Source organism: Argopecten irradians, chromosome 10 (genome assembly GCF_041381155.1).
Source record: "Argopecten irradians isolate NY chromosome 10, Ai_NY, whole genome shotgun sequence".
NCBI classification, from domain to species: domain Eukaryota; kingdom Metazoa; phylum Mollusca; class Bivalvia; order Pectinida; family Pectinidae; genus Argopecten; species Argopecten irradians.
This window is the reverse complement of record NC_091143.1, coordinates 423,964-445,089: the sequence shown is the minus strand read 5'-3', so window position 1 is coordinate 445,089 and position 21,126 is coordinate 423,964. Positions and strand designations below refer to the sequence as shown.

Genomic DNA, 21,126 nt, shown 5'->3' with positions numbered 1-21,126 from the left:
ACTTAAGTAAAAGTTGGTTAAAACATTTCACTACTTAAGTAGATATGTTAAACTACTTAAGTAAAAAAAAACATTTCACTACTTAAGTAGAAGTTGGTTAAAACACTTAAGCACTTAAGTTCAAATGTAAAAGTAATTATGTAGAAGTTGATAAAAACACTTAAGTACTTTAGTAGATATATAAAACTAATCATGTAAAAGTTGGTTAAAACACTTAAGTAGAAATGTAAACTTTAGATGAAACAGCAGAGTTATATGCATGTCATGTACAATATTTTTCATTATGTTGACAGCGTATATAATGGATAATTGCAAACACATAATGACGTTAAACAAGGTTACATGACGTTATGTCATTATGTATACATTTTACTTAAAGCTTAAGTGCGAAAAAAACTGACCATTACGTACATAATTGACATTATGTACGTACATTGTTTATATTTTAGTACTTAAGTACGAAAAGAAGGTACTTAAGTGCAAAAAAGTGACCCTTAAGTGGACATAAAAGTTACTTAAGTTGTTAAAGTTGTGTACTTAAGTAGTTTTGGTATTTTTTCCTGAAACGACCTTCAATATCACCACGGGTGTTCTTTGGCCAAAGTAGACCGAACACTAAGAAGTACATATGGCTTCAGAGTTAATATATCTTATCTTGATGACTTTATAGGAAATGAACTAGACTCTCATCAAATTTGGACGAACATATAAATCAAAGACAATGTAATCCGTTTTAATTTTCATTGCATCAATATGTTAGACATACGTGTAGGTAGTTAAATTCAGCTTTAGCCGACGAGCAATCCCTCTGGTATGTACGTCTCCAGGGTTCTGGCAATGTTATCGACCGACTTGGGGATGACTTGTATGTGAACTTGGGTCTTGTGACTGGTTCCCATGGTACCTTCCACGCACAGAGCCTCGTCACAATACTCAATGGTGTGCACGCTATTGTCATAATCACCGCGGGTAAAGTTGCCCGTACCTTTGTTCATGACATCAAACATGGAGTTGGTATGGGCGTCGGCTGGCACAATTCCTACAGCTAATTTGTTTGAGTAGAAGTCAAAGTTGAATGGCGCCTCCCACATGACAATCACTCGACGACCGTCAATCAACCATGACACATCGCCTTGTGTTCCCGTGGCCGTAAAACCAGTTTTTCGGGCAAGCATTGCTTCTCTCTGACCCGGATGTACCTCACGTGGCGAGAGAGTTATCACGCCATGGTCTGGATAGGCGACTGGACTGGTCATTGCCCACTTACTGTAATTGTCTATCTCCATGCCAACTACGTTCCTATAATGGAGGTCGGCCATCAGGGCGCTGAGGTGGGTACCTTGAAGCGAAGTTCCATCTTTGATACCTCCTGTTATGGCGGATACGATCTGCGGATCCAGCTTCCCAATAGCATCTCCTATGAACAATAACAAACAAAATCAAAGGAATACAAACATTCTTGAGATTGAATTACTGGATTTTTGTTTATGATTTAAGCTGTTCCACAGTGGAGTTGGTGGTTAACCACATATAATGACAATGACAAAGATAACAATATCGAAAATATGCTGCCTAAGGAATAGTGGGGAAAGAATAGAATAATTACTACAACTGTCTTCAGACCACGAGTGAAGGATATGTGTTTACAATACATCATAATGTTTTGAGATGTAGAAGCTAACAATTCCGTGACGAAAACTTACAATATATAACCAAGAGAGGGACGCTCAATAAAGACATAGTGACCAGAAGTGGATTGGGAAACAATCTGGGACCAGTTTTTAGAACATTTCTTAACTTTTTAATTCCTTAACTTAAAATTTCCAATAGGAAAGCATAGACATCGAGTCTTATTTTTGGAATGGTGATGCAAAACGGTGGATGTCAATTATTTCATGGCAAATTAGATCATATTTCAAAAGATACCAATGCAAATTGTAATATTGACATGTTATGGGGAATTCGTTCGCTGTTTCCATGTGATGAATCTAAGATAATACTTTGTCAAGGATTTTAAGCTTGTAAGTAAAATTTTGAGTAATTTTATATAGACTTTCTTCAAAAAATTAAATCCAGTTAAAATAAGATGAATCTATTTGTTAAGAGATATATCTGAGGTCAAAGGTTATGCAAAGCGGTCTTCATGTGTGTTTATACATGTACCTACATGTGAAATGTGACAACAACAAAGCGAATTAACGGATTCTTCTGATATCCACATGTCTTATTACAACCAAATTACTGTATTTTCCATTAACATTAACTAATATCGACATAGGATTATCAACTCTATCATTTCGAAAATTAAAAATATTACAAAACCACAATGTGACTTTAGATATAAATCTAATAGGAATACCTGAAAACCAAAGATGTTACAGCAATAGTTTGTAGCCCATTTCAGGATCAAGGATATTTACAGGATTTGATTTACAAAACTCACCTAATTGGCCCAGTATGAGGAGCACGGTTAGGCCTTGGTAAATCATCCTAAAGCTTTGGTTGTGTCCCGCTGGTTGAATTACTGACCAAGATATACATTTTCAGACAGATGTGACTTTCTCATGAACCGTCTGTTTTCTGTTGATCAGGTTTCCCGGAGTCAGTCTACCAGGAGTGTTAGCAAGACGGAAGTGACTGCGTAAGCAGATTACAGTTGTGACTTTACCTAAGTTCAAAAGGTTGATGTTGGAATTATCGTATACATGTTGTCACTGTTACATTGTTTCTGTATCAGACACCTATCTCTGATCTATAGCTTGTTATTTTACTATTGCAACATTAAGGTGATATACGATTATAACAAATTCGAGCGATTTCCATTTATCTCCATGACACCACGTACTTTTTATCATTCTGATATTCGTGTGTATTCAGTTCGCTGTATGTATGTATTGAGTTCACTGTATTTGTGCATTCAGTTCACTGTATGTATGTATTCAGTTCACGGTATGGGTGTATTCAGTTCACTGTATGTGTGTATTCAGTTTGCGGTATGCATGTATTCAGTTTACTGTATGTATGTGTGTATTCAGTTCACAGTATGTGTGTATTCAGTTTACTGTATTTGTGCATTCATTTCACTGTATGCGTGCATTCAGTTCACTGTATGCGTGTATTCTGTTCAGTGTGTATATTAAGTTCACTGTGTGTATGTATTCGTTTCACTATATATTTGTGCATTCAGTTCACTGTATGTGTGTATGCTGTTCGCGGTATGCATGTATTCAGTTTACTGTATGTATGTATGAATTCGGTTCACTGAATGTATGTATTCAGTTCACTGTATGTGTGTATACAGTTCACCGTACGTGTATTTTCGTTTCACCGTATGTGTGTATTCAGTTCACCGTATGTGTGTATTCAGTTCATGTATGTGTGTTTTCAGTTCCCCGTATGTGTGTATTCAGTTCACCGTATGTATGTATTCAGTACACCGTATGTGTGTATTCAGTACACCGTATGTGTGTATACAGTTCACCGTACGTGTATTTTCATTTCACCGTATATGTGTATTCAGTTCACCGTATGTGTGTATTCAGTTCCTGTATGTGTGTTTTCAGTTTCCCGTATGTGTGTATTCAGTTCACCGTATGTGTGTATTAAGTTCACCGTATGTATGTATTCAGTTCATTGTATGTGTGTATTCAGTTCCTGTATGTGTGTTTTCAGTTCACTGTATATGTGTATTCAGTTCACCGTATGTGTGTATTCAGTTCACTGTATGTATGTATTCAGTTCACCGTATGTATTCATTTAACCGTATGTGTGTATTCAGTTAAACGTATGTGTGTATTCAGTTTACTCTGTGTATTCAGTTCACTTTATGTATGTATTTAGTACACCGTATGTGTGTATTCAGTTTACTGTGTAATTTCAGTTCACCGTATGTGTGTATTCAGTGCAACGTATGTGTGTATTCAGTTCACCGTATGTATTCAGTTCACAGTATGTTTGTATTCAGTTAACTGTGCATTTTCAGTTCACCGTATGTGTGTATTCATTTAACCGTATGTGTGTATTCAGTACACCGTATGTGTGTATTCAGTACACCGTATGTATTTATTCAGTTCACCGTATGTGTGTATTCAGTTCCTGTATGTGTGTTTTCAGTTCATTGTATATGTGTATTCAGTTCACCGTATGTGTGTATTCAGTTCACTGTATGTATGTATTCAGTTCACCGTATGTATTCATTTAACCGTATGTGTGTATTCAGTTAAACGTATGTGTGTATTCAGTTTACTCTGTGTATTCAGTTCACTTTATGTATGTATTTAGTACACCGTATGTGTGTATTCAGTTTACTGTGTAATTTCAGTTCACCGTATGTGTGTATTCAGTGCACCGTATGTGTGTATTCAGTTCACCGTATGTATTCAGTTCACCGTATGTTTGTATTCAGTTTGCTGTGCATTTTCAGTTCACCGTATGTGTGTATTCATTTAACCGTATGTGTGTATTCAGTTCACCGTATGTGTGTATTCAGTACACCGTATGTGTGTATTCAGTTTACTGTATGTATTCAGTACACCGTATGTGTGTATTCAGTTTACTGTGTATTTTCAGTTCACCGTATGTGTGTATTCAGTACACCGAATGTGTGTATTCAGTTTACTGTGTATTTTCAGTTCACCGTTTGTGTGTATTCAGTTCACCCTATGTGTGTATTCAGTTCACCGTATGTGTGTATTCAGTACACCGTATGTGTGTATTCAGTTTACTGTATGTATTCAGTACACCGTATGTGTGTATTCAGTTTACTGTGTATTTTCAGTTCACCGTATGTGTGTATTCAGTACACCGTATGTGTGTATTCAGTTTACTGTATATATTCAGTACACCGAATGTGTGTATTCAGTTTACTGTGTATTTTCAGTTCACCGTATGTGTGTATTCAGTTCACCGTATGTGTGTATTCTGTTCACCGTATGTGTATATTCAGTACACCGTATGTGTGTATTCAGTACACCGTATGTGTGTATTCAGTTTACTGTGTGTATTCAGTACACCGTATGTGTGTATTCAGTTTATGGTATGTATTCAGTACACCGTATGTGTGTATTCAGTTTACTGTATGTATTCAGTACACCGTATGTGTGTATTCAGTTTACTGTATGTAGTCAGTACACCGTATGTGTGTATTCAGTTTACTGTGTATTTTCAGTTCACCGTATGTGTGTATTCAGTTTACCATATGTGTGTATTCAGTTTACTGTGTATTTTCAGTTCACCGTATGTGTGTATTCAGTTCACCGTATGTGTGTATTCAGTTTACTGTGTGTATTCAGTACACCGTATGTGCGTATTCAGTTTACTGTATGTATTCAGTTCACCGTATGTGTGTATTCAGTTCACCGTAAGTGTGAATTCAGTTCACCGTATGTGTGTATTCAGTTTGCTGTGTGTATTCAGTACATCGTATGTGTGTATTCAGTTTATTGAATGTATTCAGTTCACTGTATGTGTGTATTCAGTTCACCATATGTGTGTATTCAGTTCACCGTATGTGTGTATTTAGTTCACCGTATGTGTGTATTTAGTTTACCGTATGTATTCAGTTAACCGTATGTGTGTATTCAGTACACCGTGTGTAATCAGTTTACCGTATGTGTGTATTCAGTTCAACGTATGCGTGTATTCAGTTCACCGTATGTATTCAGTTAAACGTATGTGTGTATTAGGTTTACCCTGTGTATTCAGTTTACTGTGTGTATTCAGTACACCGTATGTGTGTATTCAGTATACTGTAAGTATTCAGTACACTGTATGTATGTATTCAGTTTACTGTGTGTATTCAGTTCACCGTTTGTGTGTATTTAATTCACTGTATACATGTATGCCTTTGAATCTTTTAATTCTAATTATCTGACATTCACATTTAAAATGTTTAATGTACTTCTAAACAAGACTTATCCTAATGAAAACTAGCAAAAATCAAATCGATAGAAATGTGTTTATTCCCTCATACCTTCACTTGTAATACTGGCTGGTCTAGGGCAATGCACTCATGTCGACTGAGGCTGTATTGCATGGGTTCCCATCCAATAAAGTCTCGTGATGTCACGTCAACAAAATTACTACTTACTAGGTACAATTTTAACTTTTTTACAGAAAAAGGCTGGATTTACTTTAAAACATACAAACAACGGAATTAGCGTTGAAAATATCACGCAATTTTCATTTATGGAAATTTGTATTGCAAACACGTTTCTTTTCGATTTTTTTTTTTCAAAAGGCCGGAAAATCATAGTAGTAAAATTGCAATAATACTCTTTCATACGTGGATATGAAGGATAGTGATATTCAACCCTCGGGAAGCCTAGAGTTTTACATTATTTTGTGAACCTCCAGTAGAATATCCTTATCCTTCATATCCACATATGAAAGGTCTTATAGTAAGCAATGTAAAAATAAATATCGTGGTGTATAATATCAATAGTATATCATATCACTTGGTATTTACATTTATTACAGAGTACTTCGCACTGTGTTTATAAATTAAACTATTGAACATTAGAAAACCTCCAATACTGGTATCTCTATGTCCCGGGGTCTTTCTCTGTCCCCCAGTTATGAGTGCCTTTTTTAATTCTTAATACTATTTTCTGTGATAATCTGACTGTGATATCCATTATAACAATACATGCAACGCTGTAATATGTAATATGTATTGTCTATGATATATTCCATGTTGTAAATATTGCATATTTTTGTATCGACCACTTAAAAGACGAGACTCAAAGTGTTATCGACACTAAATATAGTCTATTTTTAGCATTATTATTATATCATGGTGTCCCCACGCAGGGAGAATCCTTGCCAGTCCCCGAAATCCTAGAACTCCCCCCCCCCCTTTCTAACTTTATACTCCTCCGTATATTTCAGGTTACATCCCTCAGCCCCCCGTCTCTCTCTCTCTCTCTCTCTCTCTCTCTAACACTATACTCTCCCGTATACTTCAGGTAACTTTCCGGAGCCCCCCCCCTCTCTCTCTCTCTAACTCTATACTCTCCCGTATACTTCAGGTTACATTCCGGAGCCCCTCCTCTCTCTATCTGCAACTCTACTCTCCCGCATACTTCAGGTAACATTCCGGAGCCCCTCCTCTCTCTAACACCAACTCTACTCTCCCGTATACTTCAGGTTACATTCCGGAGCCATTCCTCTCTCCAGCTCTACACTCTCGCATGAGGTTACTAATATCTACTTTGTGCATCATATAATTAAAGGAACATATGCAGCTTAAAGTACACCTTATCAGATCACTATCTACTGCATACGTGTTGTTATCATCATGTGTGTTCCTACAACTGTCAAACTAACATGATCCCCTGGCCTATTGTAGGTATCTTTCAAAATCTTACCTGCTACCTATAACACTTGTACTTTTAATCGAAGTAAATATAATTTTCTATGTTGATTATTATTCCATTTTCTTACATAAATGATGTTCTCCTCTTATTGCATTAATTATCATTCTCCACGTCTGTAGATATAAAACCTGTAACAGCCATGCCGACCCCTGACCCCTGGGGGTCCAATGGTTGGTTGATTAGATTAACGTCCTATTAACATCCAGAGTCATTAATAATGACGGCCGTTCGTGTATGCTGTGTATGTGAAGTGCGTGCGTGTTTTGGAAGACTGTAGTATGAAGTGCGTGCGTGCGTGTTTTGGAAGACTGTAGTATGTTCGTGTATGCCGTGTATGTGAAGTGCGTGCGTGTTTTGGAAGACTGTAGTATGTTCATGTATGCTGTGTATGTGAAGTGCGTGCGTGTTTTGGAAGACTAGTATGTTCATGTATGCTGTGTATGTGAAGTGCGTGCGTGTTTTGAAGAATGTAGTATGTTAATGCATGCTGTGTATGTGAAGTTCGTGCGTGTTTTGGAAGACTGTAGTATGTTCATGTATGCCGTGTATGTGAAGTGCGTGCGTGTTTTGGAAGACTGTAGTATGTTCATGTATGCTGTGTATGTGAAGTGCGTGCGTGTTTTGGAAGACTAGTATGTTCATGTATGCTGTGTATGTGAAGTGCGTGCGTGTTTTGAAGAATGTAGTATGTTAATGCATGCTGTGTATGTGAAGTTCGTGCGTGATTTGGAAGACTGTAGTATGTTCATGTATGCTGTGTATGTGAAGTGCGTGCGTGTTTTGAAGAATGTAGTATGTTAATGCATGTTGTGTATGTGAAGTGCGTGCGTGTTTTGAAGAATGTAGTATGTTAATGCATGCTGTGTATGTGAAGTTCGTGCGTGTTTTGGAAGACTGTAGTATTTTCATGTATGCTGTGTATGTGAAGTGCGTGCGTGTTTTGGAAGACATATTCATGTATGCTGTGTATGTGAAGTGTGTGCGTGTTTTTGAAGACTAGTATGTTCATGTATGTGAAGTGCGTGCGTGTTTTGGAAGACTGTAGTATGTTCGTGTATGTTGTGTATGTGAAGTGCGTGCGTGTTCTGGAAGACTGTAGTATGTTCGTGTATGCCGTGTATGTGAAGTGCGTGCGTGATTTGGAAGACTGTAGTATGTTCGTGTATGCCGTGTATGTGAAGTGCGTGCGTGTTTTAGAAGACTGTAGTATGTTCGTGTATGCCGTGTATGTGAAGTGCGTGCATGTTTTAGAAGACTGTAGTATGTTCGTGTATGCCGTGTATGTGAAGTGCGTGCGTGTTTTAGAAGACTGTAGTATGTTCATGTATGTTGTGTATGTGAAGTGCGTGCGTGATTTGGAAGACTGTAGTATGTTCGTGTATGCTGTGTATGTGAAGTGCGTGCGTGTTTTGGAAGACTGTAGTATGTTCGTGTATGCTGTGTATATGAAGTGCGTGCGTGTTTTAGAAGACTGTAGTATGTTCGTGTATGCCTTGTATGTGAAGTGCGTGCGTGTTTTGGAAGACTGTAGTATGTTCGTGTATGCCGTGTATGTGAAGTGCGTGCGTGTTTTGGAAGACTGTAGTATGTTCGTATATGCCGTGTATGTGAAGTGCGTGCGTGTTTTAGAAGACTGTAGTATGTTCGTGTATGCCGTGTATGTGAAGTGCGTGCGTGTTTTGGAAGACTGTAGTATGTTCGTGTATGTTGTGTATGTGAAGTGCGTGCGTGTTTTAGAAGACTGTAGTATGTTCGTGTATGCCGTGTATGTGAAGTGCGTGCGTGTTTTAGAAGACTGTAGTATGTTCGTGTATGCCGTGTATGTGAAGTGCGTGTGTGTTTTGGAAGACTGTAGTATGTTCGTGTATGCTGTGTATGTGAAGTGCGTGCGTGTTTTGGAAGACTGTAGTATGTTCGTGTATGATGTGTATATGAAGTGCGTGCGTGTTTTAGAAGACTGTAGTATGTTCGTGTATGCCTTGTATGTGAAGTGCGTGCGTGTTTTGGAAGACTGTAGTATGTTCGTGTATGCCGTGTATGTGAAGTGCGTGCGTGTTTTGGAAGACTGTAGTATGTTCGTATATGCCGTGTATGTGAAGTGCGTGCGTGTTTTAGAAGACTGTAGTATGTTCGTGTATGCCGTGTATGTGAAGTGCGTGTGTGTTTTGGAAGACTGTAGTATGTTCGTGTATGCTGTGTATGTGAAGTGTGTGCGTGTTTTGGAAGACTGTAGTATGTTCGTGTATGCTGTGTATGTGAAGTGCGTGCGTGTTTTGGAAGACTGTAGTATGTCCATGTTGTGACTCTAAGCAATTGTGGAACAATTGCCCTTTTATACTGCTATCAACGGACAGCACATCCCATCAGGTCACATTTTACTGACAACGGGCAATCGTCCTAATCCCTAAGGGCTATCTGACAAAGGGAACAATTTTGAATTCGAATACTGAAAGAAATCCCAGAGGGATCTTGGCACCCACCAAAGAATGTCGGACAATGAAAACATGGATCTTTTCTTACTAGCTTTAAATCTCATCTTTTCCTCTTGAATTATAGAATACACATAGAAACTTGACATTAGGTAAGCTGAACAAAAACACACACTTCCGTTATATAATATGGCCACTGGATGTGTTACCAAATGGATATACAATGTCCTTAGGACCAAGGCCCCACATTTTTAATTTGATGGAATTAGACGTCTTCAGTACTTGCTGAGAAAACTTCAAGATGGCTACTTATCAGTGATGTTGTTTTCATTTATTCATAAAATGACCAAAATTCAAAATTGACAATCTAACAGAAAGTTTGTATCGTGTTTACGAATCGGTCCCAAAATACAATAAATTGAACACAATTGTGTACACAACTAGGGCCCATGATCCAGGAGATCCTCCATGTGAAAATTGAGATATATCCCTCCAGCACTGTTTGAGAAATAGCACTAACAAACAAATTCTAACTATCATAATCCAAGATGGCTGTGTGTCGGCCAACGTGTAGACAGATTCTTCCGAAAATACAATTTGCACAACTAAAGCTCAATGAGATATTACATACAAAATTATACAGATCTCTTCTGGAAAATAGAGGTAACAAACTTTAGCTATATAATCAGAAATGTATCAAAATAGCCATGGCCCATCCGTCCAGCTTTCCAGAGAGCGATAACGCAAACTTCATTCATACAATAATCACCCCTTAGCAGTGCTGCTTTAAATATAAACAAAACACAAAGAAAACATGTTAGTATTCAATACTTTAATACTTTAATAAGTTTTATACAAAATCACAACTGTTCGCAGTCAAATTTTCCCTGACAAACCATTATACTCTGACTGTTTGGCAGTTTGCAAGGAATCTTTGACAAAAATGTTACAGAGGTGAGTTAGTTATCACAAGTTTGGATTGCATCACGACCTCAAGTCAGCTGGATTGTTCAGAACTTTTTAGTTTTTCTTGCTCTTTCCTTTTTAGGAATTTTTTAGACAGAGGTTTGTTCCAGAGTCCATTTTCAATTTTATAAGTCTTGCTCTGATGCTGGACTGCACCGAACTTCATCTGGAAGTCACACATAGCCTCTAAAGGTTTGGTCAATATCTGAAATAAAGTATATAGTACATAAATTATTCTTCATTAGTTTCCGTGAAGTTTTCTGGTATCAATTTGGAAGATAAATGTCATGCATAATTTCAGTATGATTAGTAAAACTGTAATTGACAAAGTGAGATCTTACGTATAGGAGAAACATCGAAAGCAGTTTGAGATGTTTATCATATGTAAAACATGGCACCGAATGTCACTGGTGCTCTCCACTATTACACTGGGTATTGTTTAACTATTCTACAGCTCCAGGTAAACCCTTACTACTATTTAAATCTCGAGACCATTCATCATTTATTTCATTACCTCACTCTGAGAACAAGAATCGTGATTTGCATGATTTTTTCTTAAAGATCCATGCACAGGTACTATAGTGGGGGAGGAGAAACAGGTTCCCATGTACCCCTCTGGCAGTTTTTCGAAACATGGTTTTTTAGGACCGGTATGATGTCTAGTTTCATTTTATGCTTGTTGCCATTGACAACTAATGTCCCATGGGGTTCATATGGCGGCCATCTTGGATTTCAGTCATCAAAAATGGCCAAAATCACACCTTCGCATATACGCGCATACATAGAGAACCAGACAACACAAAAAGACAAATAAACACATTTTTAACATGATTGAAACATGCTGAATACGATAAAATCATAATTATGACTTTACGTCTTCTCAATTTTGTGAAATGGCGAAAAAATCATGAATTTTTCAGCTTTTTTCACTGAAAAAAATCGATAAACTACATAATTTTCATCACAAGAAAAAAATTATTGAAAAAAACACCTGTAGCGGTCATTTCGAATTGAACTAACCTTTGTCTAAACATCATATGTGTACTATGAAAATATATCTCACATGACTGAGGTGGAAAAAAGATAGGGAAACCCCCCCCCCCCCAGCAAAAAAAAAAAAAATCAAAAATACATATATCTTTTTAAATTAATGAACTGGTTGATACTGATCGTTCCAGCACGATACTTTTGAATAATTGTTCAATTTTATTCTGTTTAGACAGAAGTCTGATCTGAATGATAAATGTGAGACGCTATGAAGAGGACGGCAAAGAGAAAACGGGTTCGCCATTCAAGCGAATCGGAATCGCCTGCTGAACTTTGTGTTTTGCACCGTAAAACTGGATCTAGTGGACATTTTATATCATTCCAATCTGCGAAGCGCGATCCCAACGAACAACTACGTCATTTACTTGGCATTCGTGATCGAAGACTGAAGGAGGATGTTGGTTCGCCTGGCCGTATGGAGGCTATCTGTGATCTTTTACCGGAAACACTGGATGGTGTCGATTTAGATAACACTGGCTATCACAGGAACTGTTATTTACATTTCACATCGAAGTTAGATCGACTGAAAACAAGTGTATTAGATGAACCTTCTGCATCACAGGCATATTCGCTCCGGAATCAAAAATCTACATCAAGCACTGGTAGCCTTTTCTCCAAAGAATGCATTTTCTGTGACAAGTTTGAGATTAAAATACACGGAAAAACCATCAGGACCATCAGATTTCAAACATGGAAAAACAAAGAGCCTGCATGGAAACGCATTGAACATATGGCTAACGTCCTTGGAAAAGAATATCTTGTCCGTAAAATCAAGGGGGAGGACTTGTTTGCCAAAGAGGCTCGATATCATGATGCATGTCGTAATGCATTGAACTTGGAATACTATCACCATACCCGTGTAGAAAGTAAATCTCGAGACCATTCATCATTTATTTCATTACCTCACTCTGAGAACAAGAATCGTGATTTGCATGATTTTTTTTTAAAGATCCATGCACAGGTACTATAGTGGGGGAGGAGAAACAGGTTCCCATGTACCCCTCTGGCAGTTTTTCGAAACATGGTTTTTTAGGACCGGTATGATGTCTAGTTTCATTTTATGCTTGTTGCCATTGACAACTAATGTCCCATGGGGTTCATATGGCGGCCATCTTGGATTTCAGTCATCAAAAATGGCCAAAATCACACCTTCGCATATACGCGCATATATAGAGAACCAGACAACACAAAAAGACAAATAAACACATTTTTTAATATGATTGAAACATGCTGAATACGATAAAATCATAATTATGACTTTAAGTCTTCTCAATTTTGTGAAATGGCGAAAAAATCATGAATTTTTCAGCTTTTTTCACTGAAAAAAATCGATAAACTACATAATTTTCATCACAAGAAAAAAAATTATTGAAAAAAAACCTGTAGCGGTCATTTCGAATTGAACTAACCTTTGTCTAAACATCATATGTGTACTATGAAAATATATCTCACATGACTGAGGTGGAAAAAAGAAAGGGAAACCCCCCCCCCCCCCCAAAAAAAAAAACAACAAAAAAACAACCGTTCATAGAGAAAAATCACATAATTAAAAAAAATACATATTCCCGGATCAAGTAAACATCCAAAGGCCACTTCATATGTTTTTCCATGATTCAGACAGTTCCCAATTATAACTAGAACGTGATTAGTACCGTAATAATCCATGTTTTGTTTTATTGAATACAACTGAAAAACAAAGAATAGAAAACAAAAAGTTCCATCGAGTTCGAATTATTCTCAATCACATTCTTTAATAGTCATCATCGTCGTCCATATCAACCTCAAAGTCGACCTCATCGACCTCATCGTCCTCACTATTACTATCATCCTCGATTTCCTCATCAGTAGCCAGAAGGTCGACGAGAGATGGCGGAAAGATTGGACCACAAGACCAGACCGGTTCCAATGTCCCATCCTGGTTTTTTTTCCCAACCCTGGTTCATGTCGTATGGTTTCGGTTTCCAGAAGATGGGTTCGGCCGAGCGTTTGCAACATGCCACCCTGTAATTTACACGCTGAATATGTGGGGTAAGTGAATCTTTGCGGGGTGGTAGACGAGCGAAGTCTATTTTTGACTTACTGTTCAAGGCTTCATCTTCTCCAACCATTTTCTTGAGTATTTTGGTCCTGACCTGATTTACTGATCTCTCGCGTCCCTGATTGTACATCATACATGTGAAGGCCTCGAGATTCTCTTCAACTTCATGACTCACCTCCCAGTCGTTACCAAGCTGACTAAAACAGGAACAGCAATGTGATAAGATAAAATTGAAAGTTTAGCCTGAAATGTGAGTTGAATGTCATCTGAAAACAAACACATTAACATGGAGTAACATAATATATTATCAACAAACCTGAAGGCTTTCTGGAATTTTGGATTCTTTTGCAGCTTTTTTAGAGGTGCCACTTGGCTTTACCCTTGAAGGAACTGGTACAATCCTCGCCGCTGAAGACATAGTATCCGAGCAACGTGCTGCAGTACGGTTGTCCAAGGGATGCTGCTAATTCAGAGACATTAACAAGCTGACGATATTTACCGGTTCCCGTATCGAGGTAGATGTCCAGGTTGATCTTGTCAGCGTGATGCAGCATGATGAAGAATATGTCACTATCGGGTGTCCTAACTACTGCTGACTTGAATCCAAGCATCACGGCATGGTGTAGATACAGTATCACGCGACTATCAGTTTCCTCCTGGTCCGATCGAAGATTATGGATTTCGTTGACGTCGATCTGAAGTCGCCAATCGAGATGTAGCGTCGTTGCTTTTCCAGGTCCTCAGCAAGAGCTGGCAGAATTGACGTTTGTTATCGTCGTTTCCCAAGAATAGTTTGAAGTCCTGTGGCTTTCTCGTTGACGGCCCTTGTACAATAAACTTTTCGGACGAGCCGCGTCTTAGTCTCTCCTGGCCTTTGATGGAGTCGGGTTGGTAGGAGTCGGTCGAAAAGATAAAGTGTTTTTGGCCACCATCTGATCCAAGAGCTGCAAGCAAATGGCTCCAAATGTTGGCGCAAGGTTTGTGAGAGCATGGAAAAGAGCGTTCCCATCTTGGATAAATAGTGTATCTTTGGGATAAGATATCTCTTCCATCTTGTCATCCAGAATGAAGTGCATCATCGCGGCCTTGTTAGTTTTGGCGAAGAAACCATCAGGGGTACCCAGTGCGTGTGGAACAGGTGATAGAGAGTAGCGCATAAGTTCGTCTAGGTCAAGTGGTTCCTCCTGCGTCTGTGACTTCACAAGTAACTGGAATGCTAGGTTGCTCTGTTCCTGGTACTGGATCAGCTTCAAAACAGACACAGATGTTAGTTTAAGTTGTAAAATGAATGTAATGAATATTATATTTTTCCTAGAATATGTGAATGACTTTGTACTTATATTACCTCCCAGCTGTAGAGGTTAACTTCACTATCTTGTTGTTTGCCTCCATTGTCAAGAGTTTGCTTTTCTTGATGGGGTCGAAGTAGCTTGTATCACATCCGCCTTTAATGCGATCTCTGATAAAGTTCACCTTAGCATTATGCCCAACAATCTCGGCGTTCAGAACATCGACTTCAACTTTCTCGGGTACAGGGGCACCGGACGCGAGCGAGTATAGGCGGTCCTTGTCAACCATTTGGAAGGGATTTGTGAAACTCTGTATGGCAGTAATTGTGCGCTTGACGGCGTCTTCACTCTTCTGAATCTGTGCTTGGTCTAGGTCATGATGCTGTCCCGACTTCGGACTCTCGGGATCGTCGATGAGTCCACACATCTCCAAAAGGGCTTGATAGTACTCTGCCCGGGCAGAGGTCGTTCGACACCAACGCTGATAGGCCGGAAAATTGATCCCAAACAAGCCTCCTGTTGAGACAAATTTTCATAGTGATGTTTTTATTAATAGTAATTATGAAACATAGCATTAGCTGTTCTGATGTACTTTGCCTACCTGAAGACTTAGCAACCCGCATGAAAGTTTCCTCCATTGTCTTGTCAACAGCGCTGAGGGCTCCTGGGATAAGGGATCGGGCGACAGCGATGGCGTCTTTCCTGATGAGATCTGTGGCTCCAGGATGTGTCACTTCCAGGTTAGTGAGGAAAATCTCGAACCAGGTCATATACCTGAATTAAGAAGTGAACGTAATTTATACAAATACAGAAAGTACATAAATATCAAAATAATTGACAACATTTTCCTTTCGATGCTACCTGGAATAGTTGTGTCCGTCGTATGCGAAGAATAAGGGTGCCATGTCTCCGTTGCACTTGTGGAAAAGGGCCAGGTTGTTTGTTTTCACTGAGAGAAGAAGCATAAACACCAGTCAACTATGATCCATGACTGATAACCAGAAGACTGCCGTCTTGCCGAGATGTCCCTGTCGCACTTTGTCCTGATACTCCAACAAACGACTAATGACATTGTGTGTGGACTCATCCCGAAGTGCTAGGTCGAGATTTTCTTGATCACATGACGAGATAAGATTCAGGAGCGCCTCAGGGGTGAGCTGGATTTCTTCCTCCTGGATGAAGCGTTCCAACAAGAGACGCTCAAGGGATTCACAGACAGTTTTCAGACAAAATAGAGCTTTGGCATATGCTTTTCCACTTAACACGCTCTTCAGACATCCACTCGTGACCAACTGGGCCTCCAGGAGAATTTCTGAGTACCCTGAACCGCGACACTTATGATTAGTTAGCATCCCCATATAGTTCATGGCAGTGTGGAATTGGCCAATGAGGACCAGATGATTGCTGTATCTGTCCGGAAATTTCCAGAGTAGTGGGAGCGCTTTCATACAAACACTTAGGTCAAATGTGTTGATTGTGTATGTTTGTCTAACTTCTGCTGATGCTTCCTCGGATTTCCGCAGTAGTTCTTGCACAACTTCGTATTGTGTGATGGGCTGATTAATTGGTACATAATAGTTTATGGTGGGTTTCCTTTGAGGAGGAACACCGGTGCATGATATGAAACCCCCAAGGCCTGGAATCGTTTGCTTGTCTTGACTGGACATCGCCCTGAAATAATGAAAATAGGACCTGTAGTGTTTAGGACATTTTAAAACTAATTACTGTCACTTTCGTGAGCGGAACAACCTTACCTGCTGAGCATCCAGATATAGTAAACATGAAGACCTTTCTTGAATGCGTCGTTATTTTCCACTGGAGTTGTGAATGATGCCTCTGCTGGAAACTTTGGGCCCACTCTTATACCCAAGTTCATTGCCGGGAGAGTCTCTGTTGTGTCCGATGTAAGGCGCCGTTCTTTGGTCCTGTTGAAGGTTGGTAGAGTCCTATGGTGGCTTACATCTACGTCGGGTTTTGTCTCCTGGATTATGATGCCGCCCGCACTGTTGATAATGTTAGATTCATGTACATTTGTTGTTATCTTGTTCAGATTATCCCATTCACTATGGAAAACTTCGTTTGCATCTCCTGTCACTATAGATGGTGTGATGTTTGTCGAAACTGCGTCGGTAGCTTTAGCGACGGCCGTCTCAAGTTCCAGTCCAAAGTCATACGATTCACAGTGGCCAAGTCTCTGGAGAATGGTGGTCAGACCTTTGCTGCGATACAAATGACGGATAGTGGCGCAAAGCAGAATGTGTTTAGGGAGTTTCCATTCGCTATCCGTGGCTATTCTACAGATATCTTGGCCTATGGATAGAACATATCGATGAGCCCTTTCATGCTGACAGGATTCGGAACCGGTCAAAACTAGAGTAAGGAATCTTATGAGTTCATCGGGTAACAGGTTTTCTCCTTGATGTCTCATATCATCTGCAGTCGGTGGCCACGGAAGAGCTTCTGAATCCATGAATGCCTCTCTGATGATACAACGGAGGGAAGTAGCAGACACCTTCATATAATCAGACGTTCTAACTTGATAGGCACATGCCATGGCATCTTGCAGTGTGATACTAGTGTTGTAGACCAGAAAGAAGGAAAATGATCCTCTACTTTTCAGTGTAACTTTAGAAAAGGCTAAGAAATTGCCAAGAGTTTCATCCTTTTGTAATTTGTTCATAAGCTTTTCGGCTCTATATCCAGGACTTGGTTCGCTCTGATTTTGCATCTCGAGAACATACATGTAACGCAGTGAACTGAGTTTCAAAACTTGGCAGTCATTTATAATTTCTTTTTGTACGTACTCTTTGATAACGCCGTAAGCGTTTCTATGCGCGTTCCTGTTTTTAATATATTCTGCATCTACAATTTCTACACGGGTATGGTGATAGTATTCCAAGTTCAATGCATTACGACATGCATCATGATATCGAGCCTCTTTGGCAAACAAGTCCTCCCCCTTGATTTTACGGACAAGATATTCTTTTCCAAGGACGTTAGCCATATGTTCAATGCGTTTCCATGCAGGCTCTTTGTTTTTCCATGTTTGAAATCTGATGGTCCTGGTGGTTTTTCCGTGTATTTTAATTTCAAACTTGTCACAGAAAATGCATTCTTTGGAGAAAAGGCTACCAGTGCTTGATGTAGATTTTTGATTCCGGAGCGAATATGCCTGTGATGCAGAAGGTTCATCTAATACACTTGTTTTCAGTCGATCTAACTTCGATGTGAAATGTAAATAACAGTTCCTGTGATAGCCAGTGTTATCTAAATCGACACCATCCCAGTGTTTCCGGTAAAAAGATCACAGATAGCCTCCATACGACCAGGCGAACCAACATCCTCCTTCAGTCTTCGATCACGAATGCCAAGTAAATGACGTAGTTGTTCGTTGGGATCGCGCTTCGCAGATTGGAATGATATAAAATGTCCACTAGATCCAGTTTTACGGTGCAAAACACAAAGTTCAGCAGGCGATTCCGATTCGCTTGAATGGCGAACCCGTTTTCTCTTTGCCGTCCTCTTCATAGCGTCTCACATTTATCATTCAGATCAGACTTCTGTCTAAACAGAATAAAATTGAACAATTATTCAAAAGTATCGTGCTGGAACGATCAGTATCAACCAGTTCATTAATTTAAAAAGATATATGTATTTTTGATTTTTTTTTTTTTTTTTTTTTTTGGGGGGGGGGGGGTCCCTATCTATTTTCTACCTCAGTCATGTGATCTATATTTTCATAGTACACATATGTTTAGACAAAGGTTAGTTCCAATTCGAAATGACCGCTACAGGTGTTTTTTTTCAATAATTTTTTTTCTTGTGGTGAAAATTATGTAGTTTATCGATTTTTTCAGTGAAAAAGCTGAAAAATTCATGATTTTTTCGCCATTTCACAAAATTGAGAAGACGTAAAGTCATAATTATGATTTTATCGTATTCAGCATGTTTCAATCATATTAAAAAATGTGTTTATTTGTCTTTTTGTGTTGTCTGGTTCTCTATATATGCGCGTATATGCGAAGGTGTGATTTTGGCCATTTTTGATGACTGAAATCCAAGATGGCCGCCATATGAACCCCATGGGACATTAGTTGTCAATGGCAACAAGCATAAAATGAAACTAGACATCATACCGGTCCTAAAAAACCATGTTTCGAAAAACTGCCAGAGGGGTACATGGGAACCTGTTTCTCCTCCCCCACTACTATATGGTACTCACATGTGAATCATTTACTCAGTTTAGTTTTCACTGTTCAACATGGAGGACCATAAATATGCAGCTCTGTATACAGATTTGAACACATAGTCCAGTAAAAATACGAAAAATAGATGCCTAACCTCTAAATAATTGCAACAGAATTTGTTTTCTGCTTTTTATGTTGGAGGATCTTACTATTTTACCATGAAAAAAAGTCCTTAAAAAACATATGTTCGGAAAGTCGTTTTTTCAACACCCGAAAAATAAGAAAATATATAGAAATTACACTTTTGACCACTTTTAAAGTACAATATCTGCTATTTTTGCAATACTTGAAATATGAATTCGGGTATATAGTAAGACAAACTTTAGGTTAGTACAAATCAGTTGAATGATACAATAATTTCAGTCAATCTAAGAAATAAAGAAGGATGAAAACGGCTCAAAACCTTTTGAATTTAGCTAGCATTACCGTTTTTGTTCTTTTTAGATACAAACATTTTTAAAATCTTACCCTGAACTATATCAGTTTATGCTTTATGCCTTAAAGAATTACATTTTCTTTGATATTAATGCATGATCGATAATATATTGGCTAGAAAAAACCTAAATATTAACATGTCAAGTTGACTGATCGTGCCAATTTGAAGTGTTTTTATACTTAGATTTTTGGCAAAACACCCAATTTGGTAGTTAATATTTCAGAAAATAAAAAAGCAAATGCTTCCATATATGCTATATCCTTTTTTGCATATTTTGTACTTGTTATTTTTATCATTTGTTGTAAAAACGGTATAAATATGCACATCTTATTTAGTAGTAACAAGAGGCCCATGGGCCTTAACGGTCATCTGACTCATTGCACAAAACAACAAAGTCACAGTATAAAGTATTGGTTAACGATTAATATAAACAATACAAGGAACTCCTTAGTTGAATATGTAAGTTTCTGAAATAGGTAAATGTCATTCATTGAACAAACTTGGTAGCCCTTCATCCACATATGGTTGTAACCCATTTACGGATTTTAAAGCCAAATTTCAGCAAAGCTTCCATTTTGGACATCCGCCATACTACCCCATGGGTCTTAGCTCGGTCCTTTATAAAATATGATTGTCCTCACCTAAAGTTCCCCTTCAGAATCAATTAAAACCCCTATAGACCAATTTTCCTTGAGATTGGAGACTGAAACCTGAAAACAGGAAGTGGGCCAGCGGCCATCTTGGAAAACCAAAGACTTAATGAAAATGTTTGCATGTTGTTCGGCCTAGGGGTCGGACCAGGCTCATTTATATAAAATATGATTGTCCTTCCCCAATGATGTTTTACACTAAATATGGATAAAATCCATCCAAGGATGAAGGAGGAGTAGGATCTAGCTTAAATTAAGAAAATTTGACCTTTTGGAGCCCCGCCCCTCTGCCCATAGTGATCGGATCTATTTCATTTATATAAAATATGATTGTCCTTCCCCAATGATGTTTCACACCAAATATGGATGAAATCCATTCAAGGATGAAGGAGGAGTAGGATTTTAAAGCTTAAATTAAGAAAATTTCCCCTTTTGGAGCCCCGCCCCTCTGCCCCTAGGGGTCGGACCAGGCTCATTTATATAAAATATGATTGTCCTTCTTCCCCAACGATGTTTCACACCAAATATGGATGAAATCCATCCAAGGATGAAGGAGGAGTAGGATTTTAAAGCTAAAATTAAGAAAATTTGCCGTTTTTTGGGCCCAATCCCTCAGCCCCTAGGGGTCGGACCAGGCTCATTTATATA

At 38.6% G+C, this 21,126-nt stretch overlaps 2 protein-coding genes across 5 annotated transcripts in view; both read right to left on the bottom strand.

Moving 5' to 3' along the window:
• Positions 1–727: 727 nt before the first annotated feature.
• On the bottom strand, positions 728–2,602 carry LOC138332857 (tereporin-Ca1-like). Its single transcript, XM_069280821.1, has 2 exons — positions 2,444–2,602; positions 728–1,417 (listed from the first exon to the last, which is right to left on the bottom strand). Exons 1-2 carry the CDS (start codon positions 2,487–2,489, stop codon positions 789–791), a joined length of 675 nt encoding a protein of 224 aa, XP_069136922.1. The 5' UTR covers positions 2,490–2,602; the 3' UTR covers positions 728–788.
• An 8,020-nt stretch (positions 2,603–10,622) lies between these two features.
• The window catches only part of LOC138332856 (tRNA-uridine aminocarboxypropyltransferase 2-like), a 31,473-nt gene continuing 20,969 nt past the window's right edge, over positions 10,623–21,126 (bottom strand). Inside the window, exons 1-4 of one of the 4 annotated variants that reach the window (XR_011209896.1) lie at positions 16,900–18,419; positions 16,007–16,816; positions 15,747–15,919; positions 10,845–10,976 (exon numbers count right to left, since the gene is read on the bottom strand). Coding sequence is in view for 2 of the 4 variants with exons in the window: in XM_069280818.1 (XP_069136919.1) it covers positions 10,970–10,976; positions 16,900–18,149 (1,257 nt within the window). In the remaining 2 variants the exon portion in view is untranslated. Of the gene's footprint in view, positions 10,977–15,746; positions 16,817–16,899; positions 18,420–21,126 lie in introns of those variants that run through there. The other 3 variants (XR_011209895.1, XM_069280818.1, XM_069280819.1) reach the window with 3 other exon arrangements.

Excerpts from the sequence above, each read along its gene's own strand:
- LOC138332857 (XM_069280821.1), bottom strand. The coding sequence starts at position 2,489 with ATGATTTACCAAGGCCTAACCGTGCTCCTCATACTGGGCCAATTAG. Across the intron at positions 1,418-2,443 it reads CCTCATACTGGGCCAATTAG|GAGATGCTATTGGGAAGCTG; the intron begins GTGAGTTTTGTA and ends TATTGTTCATAG.